At 41.2% G+C, this 16,633-nt stretch overlaps 1 protein-coding gene across 1 annotated transcript; it reads left to right on the forward strand.

Annotated features, from left to right (window-relative positions):
• Positions 1–1,428: 1,428 nt before the first annotated feature.
• Positions 1,429–16,398, forward strand: mmp14a (matrix metallopeptidase 14a (membrane-inserted)). The gene is made up of 10 exons (XM_056369639.1): positions 1,429–1,877; positions 10,385–10,533; positions 10,774–10,896; positions 11,068–11,375; positions 11,467–11,628; positions 12,106–12,245; positions 12,515–12,653; positions 12,792–12,942; positions 13,428–13,543; positions 13,988–16,398. The coding sequence occupies exons 1-10, from the start codon at positions 1,794–1,796 to the stop codon at positions 14,305–14,307; spliced, it is 1,692 nt and encodes a 563-aa protein (XP_056225614.1). The 5' UTR covers positions 1,429–1,793; the 3' UTR covers positions 14,308–16,398.
• Positions 16,399–16,633: the final 235 nt, after the last annotated feature.

A 16,633-nucleotide genomic window follows, 5' to 3' on the forward strand; every position in this document is an offset into this window, starting at 1 on the left:
ATTTAAAAGAAATACTTATTAGATTGAGGAAGGAAGAAAATAAGGGTTTCTTTCCCCTTTCACAAAAAACGAAGATTAGACAAGACAGGATTCTTTCTTGCCTCATTATTCATGACCCCTCCAGATCTTTCTTGTGACCTTTGAAAGGGTCCAACCTATTGGCTGGGAACCAATTGGTTAAACTACCTAACTGTGTATACACTATCTGTAGTTCAAACTAGTTACTTTGACCAGCTACAACAGTAAGATGATACTTGTGCATTGAAGTATAAAAACTCAAACAGTGTCACATGGGTCACATCTAATTTTACTTGTACTGGAGTACTTTACAAATGCTTTCTTAGCTCTTTTGCAGAGTAATTCAATACTTCTTCCTTCTGCTTTGAAAATTACTTTGTGTCTGATATGTTTTTTCCATTAGAAAAAGTTCTATTACCTCATTAAAAATTCCTAAAACTACATCTAGGTCAACTCCTCCTCTCTCACTGAAAAATCCAGAATCTATGAATATGCAAATATTTTTCATTTCAGACGTTGAAGTGCGGGGCTCAAGATGTCTCCTGCTTCCATTCTCAGTGAATGTGCACTGGAGGTTTCAAGTTTCCAAATCACACTTGTGTAAGATGCATATTGCACCATGAGTGGCTCCAAACTAGTTGTGATGTCACAAAATCGTCTCACTCGTACACACCTTAAACTCAGATTCAAAGTAAGTTGAGTGAAACTTTCCTTCTTCAACAGCTGAACGTGAAACCACATGTGCATGCACAGACATTATCCTACACAGAGAAGGTCAAACATACAGGTGGATTTAGTATAAACAAAACATATTTTCGAGTGCAGGAGACTTTATGTAAAATTGTAATTTAAAAACACTGCAAAGAGTAAAGTGTTACTCCACCATATTATAAAGTTTTATCCCACAATATTTCATAGCTGCAGTTTCTTTTCAGATTAGGATTTTTCAGATTAGTTTGTGAAATCTAAAGCTTTGATGTAGGAAAACTAATTAACAGTATAAAAAATTATTAAAATGATGCCACATTGACACTGTCATGAACAATACAGATAACACTATGAATGCTGCCATTTGTATTTGTACTTTTACTTTTAGTTACTTTAAGTACATTATCATGACAGTACTTCTGCACTTTTACTAGCCTGAGTAAAATTTTGAATGCACAACTTTTACATGTGATAAAGTACTTTTATAGTGTGTAATTAAGTAAGTTATTATTTTTTTTAAATCCCAGTGCTGCTCCACCACTGGTGATATCTGTATCATTAATCGTTACGCAGCTATGAAAAAAAAATGACGTCTGCACATCTGGAGGAGGACCCAGAGGAAAATCCATCCACCTCTCTCTCTCTCTCTCTCTCTCTCTCTCTCTCTCTCTCTCTCTCTCTCTCTCTCTCTCTCTGACCACGTCCACACACTTTGCAGACAGTCCCACTATAGGAAAAAAGGAAGCCAAACTATGAAGCTTTAGTGAAGTTAACAACAGCTGAACATTTGTGGCAGCCAGCTGATGCCTGTAGCATTGTGTTAGTTGTTTTTGCACTCAGCTCTGACGGAGTCGCTTTTGTGTGTCCATGCGGGAATCCGATACAGTTTTCTTGCCACGTTTTTTAAAAACGGAGTTGCATCGATCGACATTGTTTTGATTTTTTTTTTGTTTTTTTCTCCCTCCCTTCGTCGTGTTTCTGTCAGGACGGCGGGACTCGTGTTGTAGAGAGTTAGTTTGCTCAACTTATTTCTCTTTGGGGGGGCGGTATAGTTTGCAGATACCAGAATGCTGCCCCAGCTCCTCACAGTGGCCTGTGGTCTCTGCTGCTTTGGTTTTACCTCCGTCACTGCAAATGTCCTAAAAGCCGAGGTAAGTGCCATGAAAAACAGGATTCATTTACTCCTTCAGACCGTGCATCGGCATATATGTAGATATTTGTTCACATATGCAATGTGTCATGCTATAATGTGTCAACAACGTGTGTTTTTTTGCACTGTATCCATTTTCTGAGGTTTTCCACAATATTCCCGCTGTGTGCTGAACATTTACAATATTCTGCAGTAGAAAATATTAACTTTACACCAATCTTATTTTATTGTATTTTTGATCTTGGAGATTGTAGTTTAGCTGTTATCTGTATTGTTTAATAGGTTTTCTCTAATCTTTCAGTGGCCAGGGAGGAACTGTTTATATTCCCCTCATGTTTATTCTCCCTCCCTCAAACATTCCTGATCTCTGTTTTCCCTCTGCTAAGAACTGTTTAAAAGAGTCCAGCAGAAAATGTAACGACAGATGAAACTTCACCCAGACGAGAAAAAAAAAGTCATGACTCTAAACTTTAGTGGTTTTTAAAGGAGGAGGGGGAGATCCAACCGTGCAGGGGCAGAGTGCAGTTTAGAAAAACCTCAGCTGAGCTGCTTTGTTCTGAGAGAAAGGGGGTAGTGGAGGTGGTGGTATGGGAGGAGTAGGGGTGGGGGTTTCATCCGCCTGTGTAGACTTCACAGACAGGAGGACGGGAAGTTGGTCTGCCTTCACAACAAGCTGGACTTGAGGGGCTCCATCTGGGAGACGTTATAGGCCTCAGGCGTCGGGCTGTGAAGAGACACTAAAGTGCAGTTTAACTCATCTAAACAACAGATTTTGTCATCAGGTCTCGTGCAGCTTTGCAAATGATTGGTTACGAGCACCCCCGGGCGCCTCAGGTCTCGGCCCATTTTAGATTTGCTCTAAATGTAGTCCTTCATCCCTGAGCGTTCCAGTTCACCTGGTAGATAACATCAATAATAACCAGTGGTTACAAGTGCATGGAAACATAGAGGGTGTTTAATGTGATCATTTACAGCACCACATCAGAAACAGGTCACATTCAGTCAGGAAGTGCAGAAACGACGTGTTTCTCTGCCACAGGAAATTGATTCACAGAGCAAAAAGTTCATTAATTACAACTGTAGAGTAACAAAAAACAAAAAACCCACCAAAGACACACACGCAAGAGTCTGAGCTGTAGTTTTTAGGAGGGCAACAGGATGCATGAAGAAGTGAAGGAAGACCTTAGTCACTGACCACAAGTTGCTGGCGTGTGAGTCAAGCCAGACATGGTGGATAACTCAGAGAGTCAGACGCCACAGGCCGCTGCCCTCCTGCGGCGAACACACCGACACAGTGATGAACGTCTGTAAACAAAGTGAGAAAACATGGCTGTTTGCTGCAGCGTCATCTTTAGCAGCAGCGGGATAATATATCTTTTCCATCCCGGCGGCAGCGTAGATACGCATCAGATCTAAAGTGAATGCCTGGTCTGTTGATGCAGGTTGTGTCGCACTGTTTTATCTCAGTGTGAGACGCTGCTGCGATGCTGTCAGACTTACCACTCTGTCCCGATGCAGAAAGAGGATAAGCTTTAATTATGGCTTCAGGATGACATCACCTGAGAGCTGCATATGAACCCTGTGATCAACAGATAGACTTGTCTGTGTGCTGGAGAAAACAGACTAAACTGGGGACAGAAACAAAGACAAAATCAGAACTTCATTAGATGATGTTTAATTAACATTGATGGAGTTCAGTCCTGGGTGGGGGGTTGGGGGGGGGGGGGGTTGAGCAAGCAGAACTCAGATGGAGAAACTGACCTTTGAGGAATTTTGTGGTTTATCAGTGTTGCTCAACATCTGAACATCCCGCTCTGACTTCACTATGACAAACTAAACCAACTTAATCCATGTTGAGGGAAAAGAGAAGCTCCACCAACAGAGGAATAAGACCTCAACAATTCTCTGAAAATGAAACCACTTCTGCTAAAGTCGAGTACCTTTGTACCTTCCCACATCTGTTTTCATTCTCCTTTTTTTTCCTTTTTTTTTTTTTGCCTTGTCTCACATTTTTTACTTAAATAAAATGCTTAGTTGGACCTTGTGAGTAAAGGAAGTGGGCAGCAATGAAAACAACAGGGTCTAAAACAGGATCTCTCCATATCTGGCAAAAAAACATTTCGGAGATTTCCCGTTGCCGTCCGCAGACACATGTCTCGTGATCGCAGCGGAGGGTTACACATCTGGTCAAAACACATCTGGTTCCAATTCTCTTTATCTGGAGTAGAGTCGCTGTTGATGTAGCATCAAAGAAGAGCCTTGCTCAGGATCTGCTCTGACAGGCAGCGGCTGTCACTTATGAAATGTCAAAAACAATCAGCAGGATCGGCCTTAATGAGAAACCGATGGACTTCAAGGGAGAGAGGGAGCTTATCTTTGCTCTGCAGCTAAGTAAATGGTAACAACCTTGGTCACAAAGAAGACATCAAAGAGAGAAAGTTTCCACCGCAACGTTAATAAGTGTAGACTCGTGAGTCTCAGGCAAGATAGATACATTTCTACCATAGTTTGGACCGAGATTTACATTCGGACTGTTTTCGTCTCAGCTGCTCAGCTGCTTGGGTTTAACTGAAGTCGAGATCTGGGAGAAAGACTTGGTCAGTTTCCTGTAGTGGACATTAACTGAGTACTTTTACTCAAGTACTTCATAAATGTATATAGAATGGAATTACAAGTACCTCATAAACTGTAGTTAAAGTTTATGAGGTATTTGTATTTCCATTTTATATGCAGTACTTCTACTCTGTACTTTTGACCACACAACACTAATCTTAGTTTCTACATGGAACTAAAATAAATGACATCTGGAGATTATAGAATAAAATGTATTGTTTCATGATCGTTTTCATAACAGAGTTCAAAGAGTTGACGAAAACAATCGCAGCTCAATGTCTACTCACTAGCTTTTCCTGGAACTTTCAGCTGCATCTCGTGGCCTTCATCAGCAGCTCGAGTTTACTCAGTTGTCGTGGAGATGGCTCAGTTTTCATCACATGACCCAAGTTCTAGTTATAACTATATAGCTGTAGCTCCAACTCAGCAGAATGATGTTAGTGGATCATTAATGATGAGATTAATAAATCGTACTTCTTAATGAGTAATTTCACCTTTAATGCTATAGAATATTTTGATGTTAATACTTTTTCTATTTTTACTTTTTTGCATAAAAAATGCAATACACTGTGGTATTAGAACGTCTAAATACTTAATTCACCACTGCTCAAGTGTCTGTGAAACAAAAGCCCAAGAGGTTGTGTGAATTTAATGGTCACAAATCATAAATTTGCCTGAAAGTGCTTCAGAACCTAAAGTACTGCAAACCGCCTCTATCATTTTAAAAACTCCCCCAAACAAGCCTTAAACAGGAAGCAATACCAACATGTAAACATAGTCCATCACAGGTGAAAGTACGGCAGTTAAACATTTACAAAAGTCAAACTTTGTCAGCACAATGCACTAGAGTATCAAAAGTAAAAGTACTCATCGTGCAGAAAGGATCATTACAAAGCAGGATTTACCAGCCAAGTGGTTTTTCTTTACTACTAAGCCGTTCCAATTGTCCCATTCAGCAATTTATAATGGTAAATAAATGATGTAATCTTATATATACGTATACCTTAAGGGAAGTTTATTCTATGACTATCCAAGATTCTTATATATTTTGTACATGAAATATTAATCTGCAAAGTAACTAATAGCTACAGCTTTCAAGTGTAGTGTAAAAAGTACAGTGCAGTCTGAAATGTACTGCAGCAGTAGTAGTATAAAAAAAAAAAACATAAAATACAAACACTCAAGTAAAGTACAAGTACCTCAAAACTGTCATGTGACCTGTCCCACAGTGCAGTGAAGATTTCTTCTAGAGGTATTTAATAGTGAACTGTTGGCAGGCATCAGTGCAATAAGGTTTCATGAAGCAGAGTGAAACCATCCAGTGGTTGTATTATTTGACCTGTTTGACCCAGTAAAAGTGTAAATGTAGAAAAAATATCACACGGCGCTGGTGTGAGTGCGAACTGAGTCTGAGAAGCCAAGAAATGAAGGTGATGTGAGATTCAGTCCCTCATGAGCAGAATTCTCTGTTTTTTCCGTTGGCAACGAACGAGAGGAACATCTGACTCAGTCCCTCAAATTTAAATTCAGCCATACTCCTCTAACTCTCCTCTCTCTCCCTGCTTTTCTTTTACCACTCTTCCTTCTAATGTCTTTACCTCTCCCTCTCCTAATGTAACTCTGCACTTTAGATCATCTTCTGCTGTACTTCACCCTCTTGTCCGTCCCTTTTTCTTCCCTCGGCCCTGCAGAGTTTTCTAAAGACGGCAAATTAAGTATCCAACTCGTTTATAGAGCTTGAAAAAACAGATTTACAAAAAAGAGGCTGTGGATCTTTCCAAGAGGCAGTTTCAGGCAGCCTTGCCATACACAAAATAGTTTGGCATAGTTTAATAGTCACATTACTGCACTGCAAAATGTATACATGGTGAAATATGCACATAAAAGGTCATTTCTAGTTCCTTTTCTTAATACTGCATAAAAATAGACAATCACCCATGTGATGCATTTACTGACACAATGAGAATTTTGCTTCCTATGAAAGTGTCATACGTTTCTATTTTACCACAAATCTATAAAAGCACAGGGGAATTTTGTGTCATTTTGTTTATAACTCTTGTAGGAAGTTGTGGTTGGCTTTTTTTTTTTTTCCTAGTGCCTGCAGAAAGCAAATTGCAACTCAGTGTCATGTGAACGTGAGTAAGAGTGCGTGACAATAGAGGGCCCTGACACCCTGTGATGGGTGGCACCATGGTCCCAGTTTTCAAGAATGGATTACAAAAAGTAACTGCCCCGAGGAGCCGTGGAAGCTCCAGTCTCGCCGTGTTTCGACTTGTTTTTATGCACGATGAAGACACATTATCACCTGACATAACGAGGCGATCTTGAACCCCCATCTTAAGGAGGGTAGTTCAGTTTTGTGCTTATATGTTGCCTATTCCCAAATGTATTTGTTCAATCAAATCAGCACACAGTAAATCTGGGGCCAGGCTGCTTTCTAGCAAAGAGAAAACTGTCCATGTTGCACAGAGAGTGGGAAGGAGAGGGTTGTAGATTCATAAAATGAAAAAATCAAAAGATATTCAGTTTACTATAATTAAAGACAAGGAAAAAACAGCAAATCCCTATATTTAAGAAGCAGGAACAACAGAACTTGTGCAATTTCCGACTTGAAAATGACACAAATGATTAAAAGGTTATTAGAAATCCAATGGATTAATTGTTTCAGCTCTACATTTAGCAGTAAGGTCACAGTAGGGTCAGAGAATCTATGTATACATCACACAGCTCCAGCGAAACAACCTGTTTGCATCACGCTGGTTGTGTTTCACTGTCTGTGCATTATACATTCAGACCTCATGTCACTGCACACACACTGCACACAGACCCAGGGGTGTGTTTACCAAACCAGCAGCCAGACCTTTGACCACACATGGCTGCGTAGCGAGCTACCCAGCTACGCCGAGGCCAACAATACCGGCCATGTACAAGTCTCAATAAATAGAAGCTTTGATGGTGGCTGCTGGGAATTCCAGGGAGGAGGGGTGTATGCTGGGATACCTGGCGTCCCGACCGGAGGTGGTGGTGGTGGTGTGTGGAGTAGTTTGGGACTAGGGGGAGAGAAGTGGAGGTCTTGACGGTGTGGGGGAGACTTTTTCATGGGAGTGTTTTTATAGAAGCAGACGCGTCACCACACTGGAGCCACAGGACACACTAGCAGCACTCAGCAGCCGGGGCAGAGAAAGTAAATTTGGTTGGTGTTAGAGGCAGATTGACTGAGAGAGAGTCAGGGGATAAATTAAATGAACTAGATGCTTAAATAATCCAGAGAAATCTTGAAGAAATTGTGAGGGGGGAATAAGCAGAGATGGAGAGAAGGGGGATAGGTTGCCTCTCCGCAGGTCCTCATAAGTGAACCTTGTTCTCTGGCCTCTCTGCCCACCACATGACTAACAGTAGCTGTGTGTGCACACAGGCAGTATATGGCCAGGTAGTCCTGTCCCGGTCCGCTGCATTTCCATCCCTCCCCCTGCTTTTCCCCTTCACTTGCCGGAGGAAAGGCTTGAAGAGAAAACCAGCACTGATGGTGGAACAAGAGAGATATCTGAGGTTTAGATGACGCTAACGAAGGAATTCGGGGTAATTCCACCGACTTTAATTTGTGGTGGGGATGAAAATGTGTGTGTTAACTCAGTGTGCGCAGATGCATAATTGGAAACACACACTTAGAGACGCGGTTAGGCCTCAACTGCTCCAACAAGCAGCCCGAGAGATGAGAAGATCGATAGCACTCCTGCGTTTATCTGTTAAATATGAAGCTACAGCTAGCAGCCAGTTAGGTTAGCTTAGCTTAGCTTAGCATAAAGACTGAAAACAGGGGGAAACAGCTAGCATGGCTCTGTACAATGTTATAAAATATGCCTACCACTTCCTGTAAAAGTGTAATTTTTACACTTAAGATTTTGAGCAAGAAATAACATGTTAATTTTTGAGCTTTAAAGGAATATTATGTAAATTACATTACACACTCTTCCTCTGGTGAACAAAAAGAAGAATTATAAGCAATCTCCTGGCCATGTGTGTCTAATGGACAGACATGAGAGTGGTAAAAAAGTGAATAAAACGTCAAACTATTCCTTTAACAGCGTCTCCGTCCAGTCTTAGACCACCAGCAGCAGGCAGTGGAAAGAATAGGCTGGTCTTTCATGTGTAAAGATAAATAGTGGTGGTTTTGGTTGACATGAGGACAGACAGGGAGAGAGAAGGGGGAGGACGAGGAGGAGGACAGACAGAGACAGCGGCAGGAAGATCTTAAAGTCTTTGAGGAGCCTAAATGTTGCTGAAAATGTTACTTTTTCCAGCGTTATGACCGCCAGTTGTCTTTGGCTGCGAAAGTCTAGACAGGGTTCTGGGTCATTGTGACTAAAATGACATCAGTGTTTTCAGATTGTGTGTTTTATTTGGCTCTCAGTTCCTCTCTCATCCCTCCTTATGACCCCACAACAAAGTTTCCCGTAACAGGCTCGGCATAAATCAGGGGACATGAGAGGATTTGGTGTTAGTTTTTAGTAGTTTGTAAACGGGATAAAGTCGCAGTCACATGACGAAAAAGACAATAAATTTAACGCGCTGAGTTACCTCAGTGTGTGTTGGCTGCTGTGGGTTAACAAGTCAGCTTGGCACACGAAAAAACCCACACCCTTTGTCCCCTTATTCACCATGCAATCTCTATTACACATCTGCACTGGGAGAAGCAGGTCCAAACAAGCGCCGAGGGTTGACTGGAAGTCGTCAAAGACCCACATGTTCACACAAGCGGCCAATCCCTTGGTTTTTGTTGACTAAGATGTTTGCTAAGATGTTTTTCCTGTTGTTTCTGGCGATTCTTACTGAGACCCGCCTGAGCTACTGAGAAATCCAAAGAAAGTAAAACAGAAAGAAATAAATGATAATTATGTTGCAAACCTCCCAATAAGTGCGTCATACAAAATAAAAAGCCTCCTCATTGTATTTATGCAGCTAAATGTCATTTTCCCATCATAGCATGTAGCATTTTGTTTTTATGGAAATATAAAGTCCCATACTAGAACTTCTGTATACCGAGTGTAGCAGCCATGATGAGTTTTATTTTATTTTTTTTATTTTGCTCTTCCAGATGAGAAAGATTCGCATGTTGTTTTAGAGGCATCACACCCTCCTCCTCTCCTGCGTCAAGTGTCGTAATCTGCACGATCGTTTATATTTTCTTGATCTTGATTTAATTAATTGTTGGGTCTGTGATTCATCAGCTTGTTAACCAACAAACCAGGCTGCCTATTGTTTCTTTAAGCACACAAATCACTTTTAGTTTAAAACATAACCATGGAAATGGAGGTGTCCACTTCATCAGAAGATGAATATCACATTTTCAGATTGTACATAAGAGCCTATATATTTCATATTTTTGTAAAAGTTTCAGCTTTTTGTGTGTATTAAATTATTGAAGCAAATCTCCCTCACTATTATGAAAATAATGATATTTATTACGTGTTTAGTGAATGCACATGGTGCCAATAATTTAATTTCTTATTATGTCAGGAACTCATATGTACAGTGTAATTTGTGGTTTAAAAATGTAGGTTCAGCAGAATATATTTGATATTAGCGTTGACAGATTTTTCACACAGTCTACATGGTCTAATAAAAATGCATTTTATTTATAGTTCTATATATATATTTATAGATCTTCAAGATCTCTATCTGCTAAAGGAAACTGTGTGTAATGGGATCATCATGTCATTTAGTATGTAGGTGGTAACATCCTGTGTCCGGTGGCGGTGTCTATGTTTAAAAAGAAAAGCATCCCACAAACAAAACTCTTAATCAGTATCTAAATATATACACATTATTTACATTATTTACTTTTCTTTCTTTCCCCTCTCTCTCTCTCTCTCTCTCTCTCTCTCTCTCTCTCAGGCTTGGCTGCAGAAGTTTGGCTACCTGCCTCCAGGTGACATCAGAGCCCAGGCCATCCGCTCACCAAAGTCCATTGAAACAGCGATAGCAGCCATGCAGAGTTTTTACGGTTTGACCGTCACCGGCTCCATAGACTCCAACACGTTAGAGTGAGTCCTGGTTGACGATGGTGATTTAATAACACATAACTGCTTGGATTCATATTAATGAAAATATTCATATTCATATAATGTTCATATTCAAAAGTCTGGAGGTCATTTGATGACTTGCAAGACGAACTGAGAGAGTCGAAGGAATCAAGGTTACCGTTCTCAAAAAGATGTGTCTTTCAAAGCAGTTAAAGTATTTTACATAGTTGAAAATTGGGAATATTATTTTGCTGTTGCCAGGGCGATGAGCCGGCCGCGGTGTGGTGTCCCTGACAAGTTCGGCCCGGCGCTGAAAACTAACCTGAGGAGGAAGAGATACGCTGTGCAGGGTCTGAAGTGGGACAAATCTGAGGTGACCTTCAGGTCAGTATCACACTCTGCACACCTTCACTAATCTGCAGTTTGACTTTACTGCTGAAGTTTTTCACGTGGATTTGATTTTTCATGCAACTCTAACTTTCTTTTAGTGTATTATTCTGAGTTGAGTCCAACCGTCCCAGCCCTGACTCTCTGCCTCTCCCTTCTTTACAACAGCATACAGAACTACACCCCTAAGGTCGGAGAACGAGCCACGAATGAAGCCATTCGAAAGGCCTTCAAGGTGTGGGAGAGCGCGATCCCGCTCACCTTCAGGGAGATCCCCTACAGCCACATCAGAGGCAAGGTCGACAAGTACGCGGACATCATGCTCTCCTTCGCAGAGGGTTTCCATGGAGACAGCACACCGTTCGACGGTGAAGGCGGCTTCCTGGCTCATGCTTACTTCCCGGGACAGGGCATCGGGGGAGACACGCACTTTGACCTTGCCGAGCCTTGGACCACCGGGAACGTCGACCAGGGAGGTAAGAGAAAGAAGAGTCGAAGGTCAAAGGTAGATCTAACAACAAGCTGAAACAGACTGAACTAAATATCCTCTCCTCTCTCTCTCTGAAGGTAATGATGTTTTCCTGGTAGCCGTCCATGAGTTGGGTCATGCTCTGGGTCTGGAGCACTCCAACAACCCCTCTGCCATCATGGCCCCCTTCTACCAGTGGTTTGACACCGAAAACTTCCAGCTCCCTGACGACGACCGCAGAGGCATCCAGACAATTTATGGTGGGTTGTTCTCCTAAAAGAATTGGAAATTGATTGGCAGCACATATTTGTGATGTTCCCAAAGAAAAATCCTCCCATTTAGGGTCTTGTGACAACTTTTAGTACAAAAATTACATACAGATTATACACCTTTGAAGCAGTCTGGCAGTCCAACAGTGTAAAAAGTCCTTGAAAACTCGATGTCCAAATGATCAAGAACCACTTGTTTGAATTTATTCATAGGCGGACGGTGTTTAAGGCCTAATTCACAGCTTTTTTATCAGTATTGATTAACTTTTAAAGATATGTTGTTTCCTAAAAGAAAGCCACATGATATCAACAGTTTTAACTTCGTAAGCGTATGGGTGCAATAAAAGATCTGAGTGTGTGCAAATACAGTAAACGATTGAAAAAAGACTTATTTTAAATGTGTTGGTTGCTCTTAATGCAAATGATCCATCTCTCACTTCTCTTTTTCTCTCAACACCTGAACCACAGGAACCAAGTCTGGCGCTCCCCCTCCTCCTCCCCGACCCACGAAGCCGTCCACCCCTGACAGGCCAGATCACGGCCCAGACATCTGTGAGGGACACTTTGACACCATCGCTGTCCTCAGAGGGGAAAAGTTTGTATTTAAGGTACAGGAGACCTTTTTCTTTTTTCCTGAAACCTTCTCAAAATGAACTCAAGGACCAAATATAAATATCTGTAGGACAGAGCTGGATTGTGCTGGTGCTGTGTTGTATAGTTGCAGGTAGTGGTGTTTAACTAACACGGGCACAAAAATATTCAATTCACTTTGATATAAAATCGAAATGAGCAGCAAAACTTGACATTTGCAGATCCAGGAATGGTTGATACAACTAAAAACTACTGTAGCTCTAATCTAACTCCATGTGTGTTGCAGGACAAGTGGTTTTGGCGCGTGCGTAACAACAAGGTGTTGCCAGGTTACCCCATGCCTATCGGTCACTTCTGGAGGGGACTGCCTTCAAACATCAACGCCGCCTATGAAAGGGATGATGGGAAATTTGTCTTCTTCAAGGGTAGGTTCCATGTTCCATTAGACTGAAACCAGATGACGAACTGGTCCTCTTTGATCTACTCTGATCCGTCATCCTTCCTGTTTTCAATCTCCGTTCTTCTCATCTCTCTGGTTTATTTTTCTCTCTTCCAATCTCCAGGTGACAGGTACTGGGTTTTCAGCGAGTCCACCATGGACAAGGATTCTCCCAAGAGCCTGAAAGACCTGGGTACCGGTCTCCCCAAAGACAAGCTTGACGCCGCTCTTTTCTACACGCCGACAGGACAGACGTACTTCTTCCGAGGCACTAAGTGAGTCTGTCCTCTGTTCAAATACATCTGAGGGTAGAGACATGATGGAAAATGAGAGGAAAGAGATGCTGTAAAGACCTTGAACCAGGATCTTTGTGATTACACAGTCAGCATCTTAAACCCTTGCTGGCCACAAGACGCCCCAGCAGGGTAGATTTTCAAAACAAAACACTTCTGTCCGGGACCACAGCCAGGATTTTTAGACATGCTGAGGTCATGAGTCAAAATTTCTCCAACATCAGCCCCTTTTTGATTCGCCTCCAAAAAAACATTTTCACTTCTGTTATTGAATTTTGGTAGAGAAACAGTAAAGCCGTTCATTTGATTTGATTAAATTCTCTTTCTTCTTTTAGTTTTGGCTGAATTTAAATAAATTGAGTCTTAAGAAGCCCCGCCTCTGTTTTAGAGATAATCACCCAAAGCTGTTTCAGATCCGTCTCTCATGCTGTGGATCTATAATAGTTCTGTCTGTGCGTCACTCGCAGGTACTACCGATTCAACGAGCAGACTCGCAACGTGGACAGCGGCTACCCAAAGCCCATCAGCACGTGGAGCGGAGCGCCAGACAACATCAAAGCTGCCATCATGAGTGAAGATGGATGTGAGTTTTGCTCGTGCTCAAACTGAGAATTCGGATGTGTATTATTCCAAGGTTTTGTGTTGTTGACATTTAGAGCTGAAACAATGAGTTGATTATTGAAATGAAATTACTATTTTGATAATTAATCAATAGTTTTAAGCCATTTCAAGCAAAAATACCAAAGATTTCTTCATATCTGGTTCTGAAATGTGAGGATTTGCTTCTTTTCTACTTTGTCATAAGTGATAATAATGTTATTGAATTATGGCATTTTCAAGACGCCACCTTGGGATTTTAGGAATCTGTGTTGGACATTTCCACACAATTTTCTGGTATTAAGTAGACAAAGAGATTCATCCATTCATTGAGAACAGTAAAGGCAGATTGGGTTATGAAAATAATCATTCACAGCCCCTGAAAACTGCAAAAACTCACAAAACTAACTTCTGATCCCGTCTTCCGCAGCTTACACGTATTTCTACAAAGCCAACAAGTACTGGAAGTTCAACAACCAGTACCTGAAGGTGGAGTCCGGCTATCCCAAGTCTGTGCTGAGTGACTGGATGGGCTGCGAGAGCGAGGAGCCCAAGAAGGGTCGGGAAGAGGAGGTGATCATCATCGAGGTGGACGAGTCGCAGTCCGGGGCCGGGCCGGTGGCCGTGGTGATCCCTCTCCTGCTACTGGTGCTGGTGGTCGTCACTCTGGGAGCGCTTTTGTTCTTCAGGAAGTACGGCACGCCTCGACGCCTCCTCTACTGCCAGAGATCCCTCCTGGACAAGGTGTAGACAAAGCGATGGGCGATTGACAGACTGCCACAGAGGGACAGAGCGAGAGGGGGAGAGAGAACGAGGGGCCGGGTGAAGATGGAAACGGAGAGGGGGGGAAGAAGTGAAAGAGGAGGAGAGAACTGGAAGAGGAAAAAGACAGAAGAAGTGGGGGATAGAAAGAGGACGATGTGTTAGGTTTTGGGTGGTTTGTATGTGCCACAAAAGAGGGGGGAAAAAAAAAAAAAGAGAAAGGCCCTAGAAACTGAAATCAGGAAAATGTGTATTTGTATTTTAACTATTTACATGTACTGTTCTGTGTTCAGAGATTAAAGAACATACCCACAATCTCACATAGAGAAGGGAACTGTACAAAGACTCGTCATCTTCATCGACTTCCCTCCCGCCTCTCCTCTCTCACATCCCAGGTATTAAAGAAAAAAAAAGAAAAACATCCCCGTATCCTTCCTCCCTCTACTCCAACTGGACGACTCCAGCTGAACTGCTGTCTGATTCATTAAATTCCCCAACCAGAAACTTTTTCTTCTGTGTTTTCAGTTTGGGTTTTACTGAGAAATTCATCATCTCTGTTGAGAGTTTTTTGCCGTGGAATTCATCCCTCGGGTTTTTTTCTTCTTTTTTGTTTTTTTGGGTGAAGTTTTGTTTCAATATGACATTTGCTCTTAAAGTTAAAGTTTTGAAGTTAAGCCACGCAATATCGCTCGTATTTGTCTGCTTTTCTTTTCTACCACTAAGTAGGGCTGGGTATCAAACCTCAGACTCCTTCAGTACTGCCAGAAATGTGTCACAGCAGCAGGTAGCGTTGTCAGATTCATTCGATCAAATAGGCCCCCAGATTTAAATCACATGCTGCTGACGTTAGCACTTGTACTGCTGCTTGTTTTCAGGCGACATTTAACATTTAACATTTAACTTTGGCTTCTTTTTGTTCATGTAAAAAAAAGGAGGAAAAACATTCATATCTCTCAAAGTAAGGTACTGAAATAACTGGTGCTCAGGTATCGCATCAGGACTATTATAGAAAAATTTAAAAACAATACCCAGCCCTGCGACTAAACACCCAAAGACGACCATGTTCAGTTTTAGTTATTATCATTATTATTACCTAATCTTTGGATGGATCTAACGAAGCTGAGTGTAATAGCACATCCCCAATGCAAAGTATTAGTAGTGATCAATGCAGACTTTCAAACATGCACACATGGGATTTCTGATTGGTATTTGTTTAACCTCAATTATGTCCACAAAAGTCAGATGTTACATGAGGCTGCTGCAGGAGATTTCTCCTTGTTTGTTTGATGGATCTAATCTTTTTTTTTTTAATGTCTGTGTAACTGCAACTTCAGACACTTAAACAGCGCAGGCAAAACTCTTCTTTCAGTGCAAGCAGTCAGACGGGAAATGGTTTTTGTTTTGTTTTTGTTTTGGTTTTTTTTGTTAAAACGTGATGATGACAGTTTTGAAACATTCCAGTACATTTCTTGTTGAAGACGAGCAGAGCTGCTTGTCCAGATGTGTCAGTAAGCGGTACAGCTTCCAACAATATGGTGCAATTTTTTAATTATTATCGTTGTTATGGGGAATTGTTGTTATTATAAGTATGGTTATTGTTATTATTGTTCTCCTGGTAAAGTTATAATGACTTTTTTTTTTTTTTTTTTGCTTTTGTACGTTGTCATTTGGAGTCCTGCTGGACAGAGGCATAACATGACAATGATGGAAATGAATCCCAGTTTACACTCGCGTGTGGTGAATTAGATCAGATCAGAGGGTAAATGTGAGTTCAGGGAGTTTCTTTTTGTTCTGAAACACCCGAAATTACGCAGACGTCGGCACAGAATAACAAGCAATGCTATTTATGAACTTTGACACAGATGGTGCTCAATGTTTTTTTTCTTTCTGTTTTTTTTTTTTTCTCTAACTCAAATCAAAATTGAAGGTGAATTGATTTAATAAATAACAATGATAATGGTAATGATATTTATAATGATGATCATATCAATAAAATGCAATGAGATTTTTTTTTCTGCCTGTTTTCACTTTTGTATTTCAGTAGATAAAGTGAAATTAAACTATTTTCTACAAACAGTCATAACAGTTTTTTCAGTGCTTTCAGAATCTTTTCACCAGTGTCTGAACACACACACACACACACACACACACACACACACACACACACACACACACACTTTCACATCACAAGCTAAAGCACAACAACAAATACAACCATTTTTTGGATATTGAATTTTAGCTACCAAGAAAAGAAGAAAAAGTAAGAGAAAAACTTTTGTTTCAGAAGATATCAACGAGGAAATGTCTCTGTAAC

This window comes from Seriola aureovittata, chromosome 23 (genome assembly GCF_021018895.1).
Source record: "Seriola aureovittata isolate HTS-2021-v1 ecotype China chromosome 23, ASM2101889v1, whole genome shotgun sequence".
NCBI classification, from domain to species: domain Eukaryota; kingdom Metazoa; phylum Chordata; class Actinopteri; order Carangiformes; family Carangidae; genus Seriola; species Seriola aureovittata.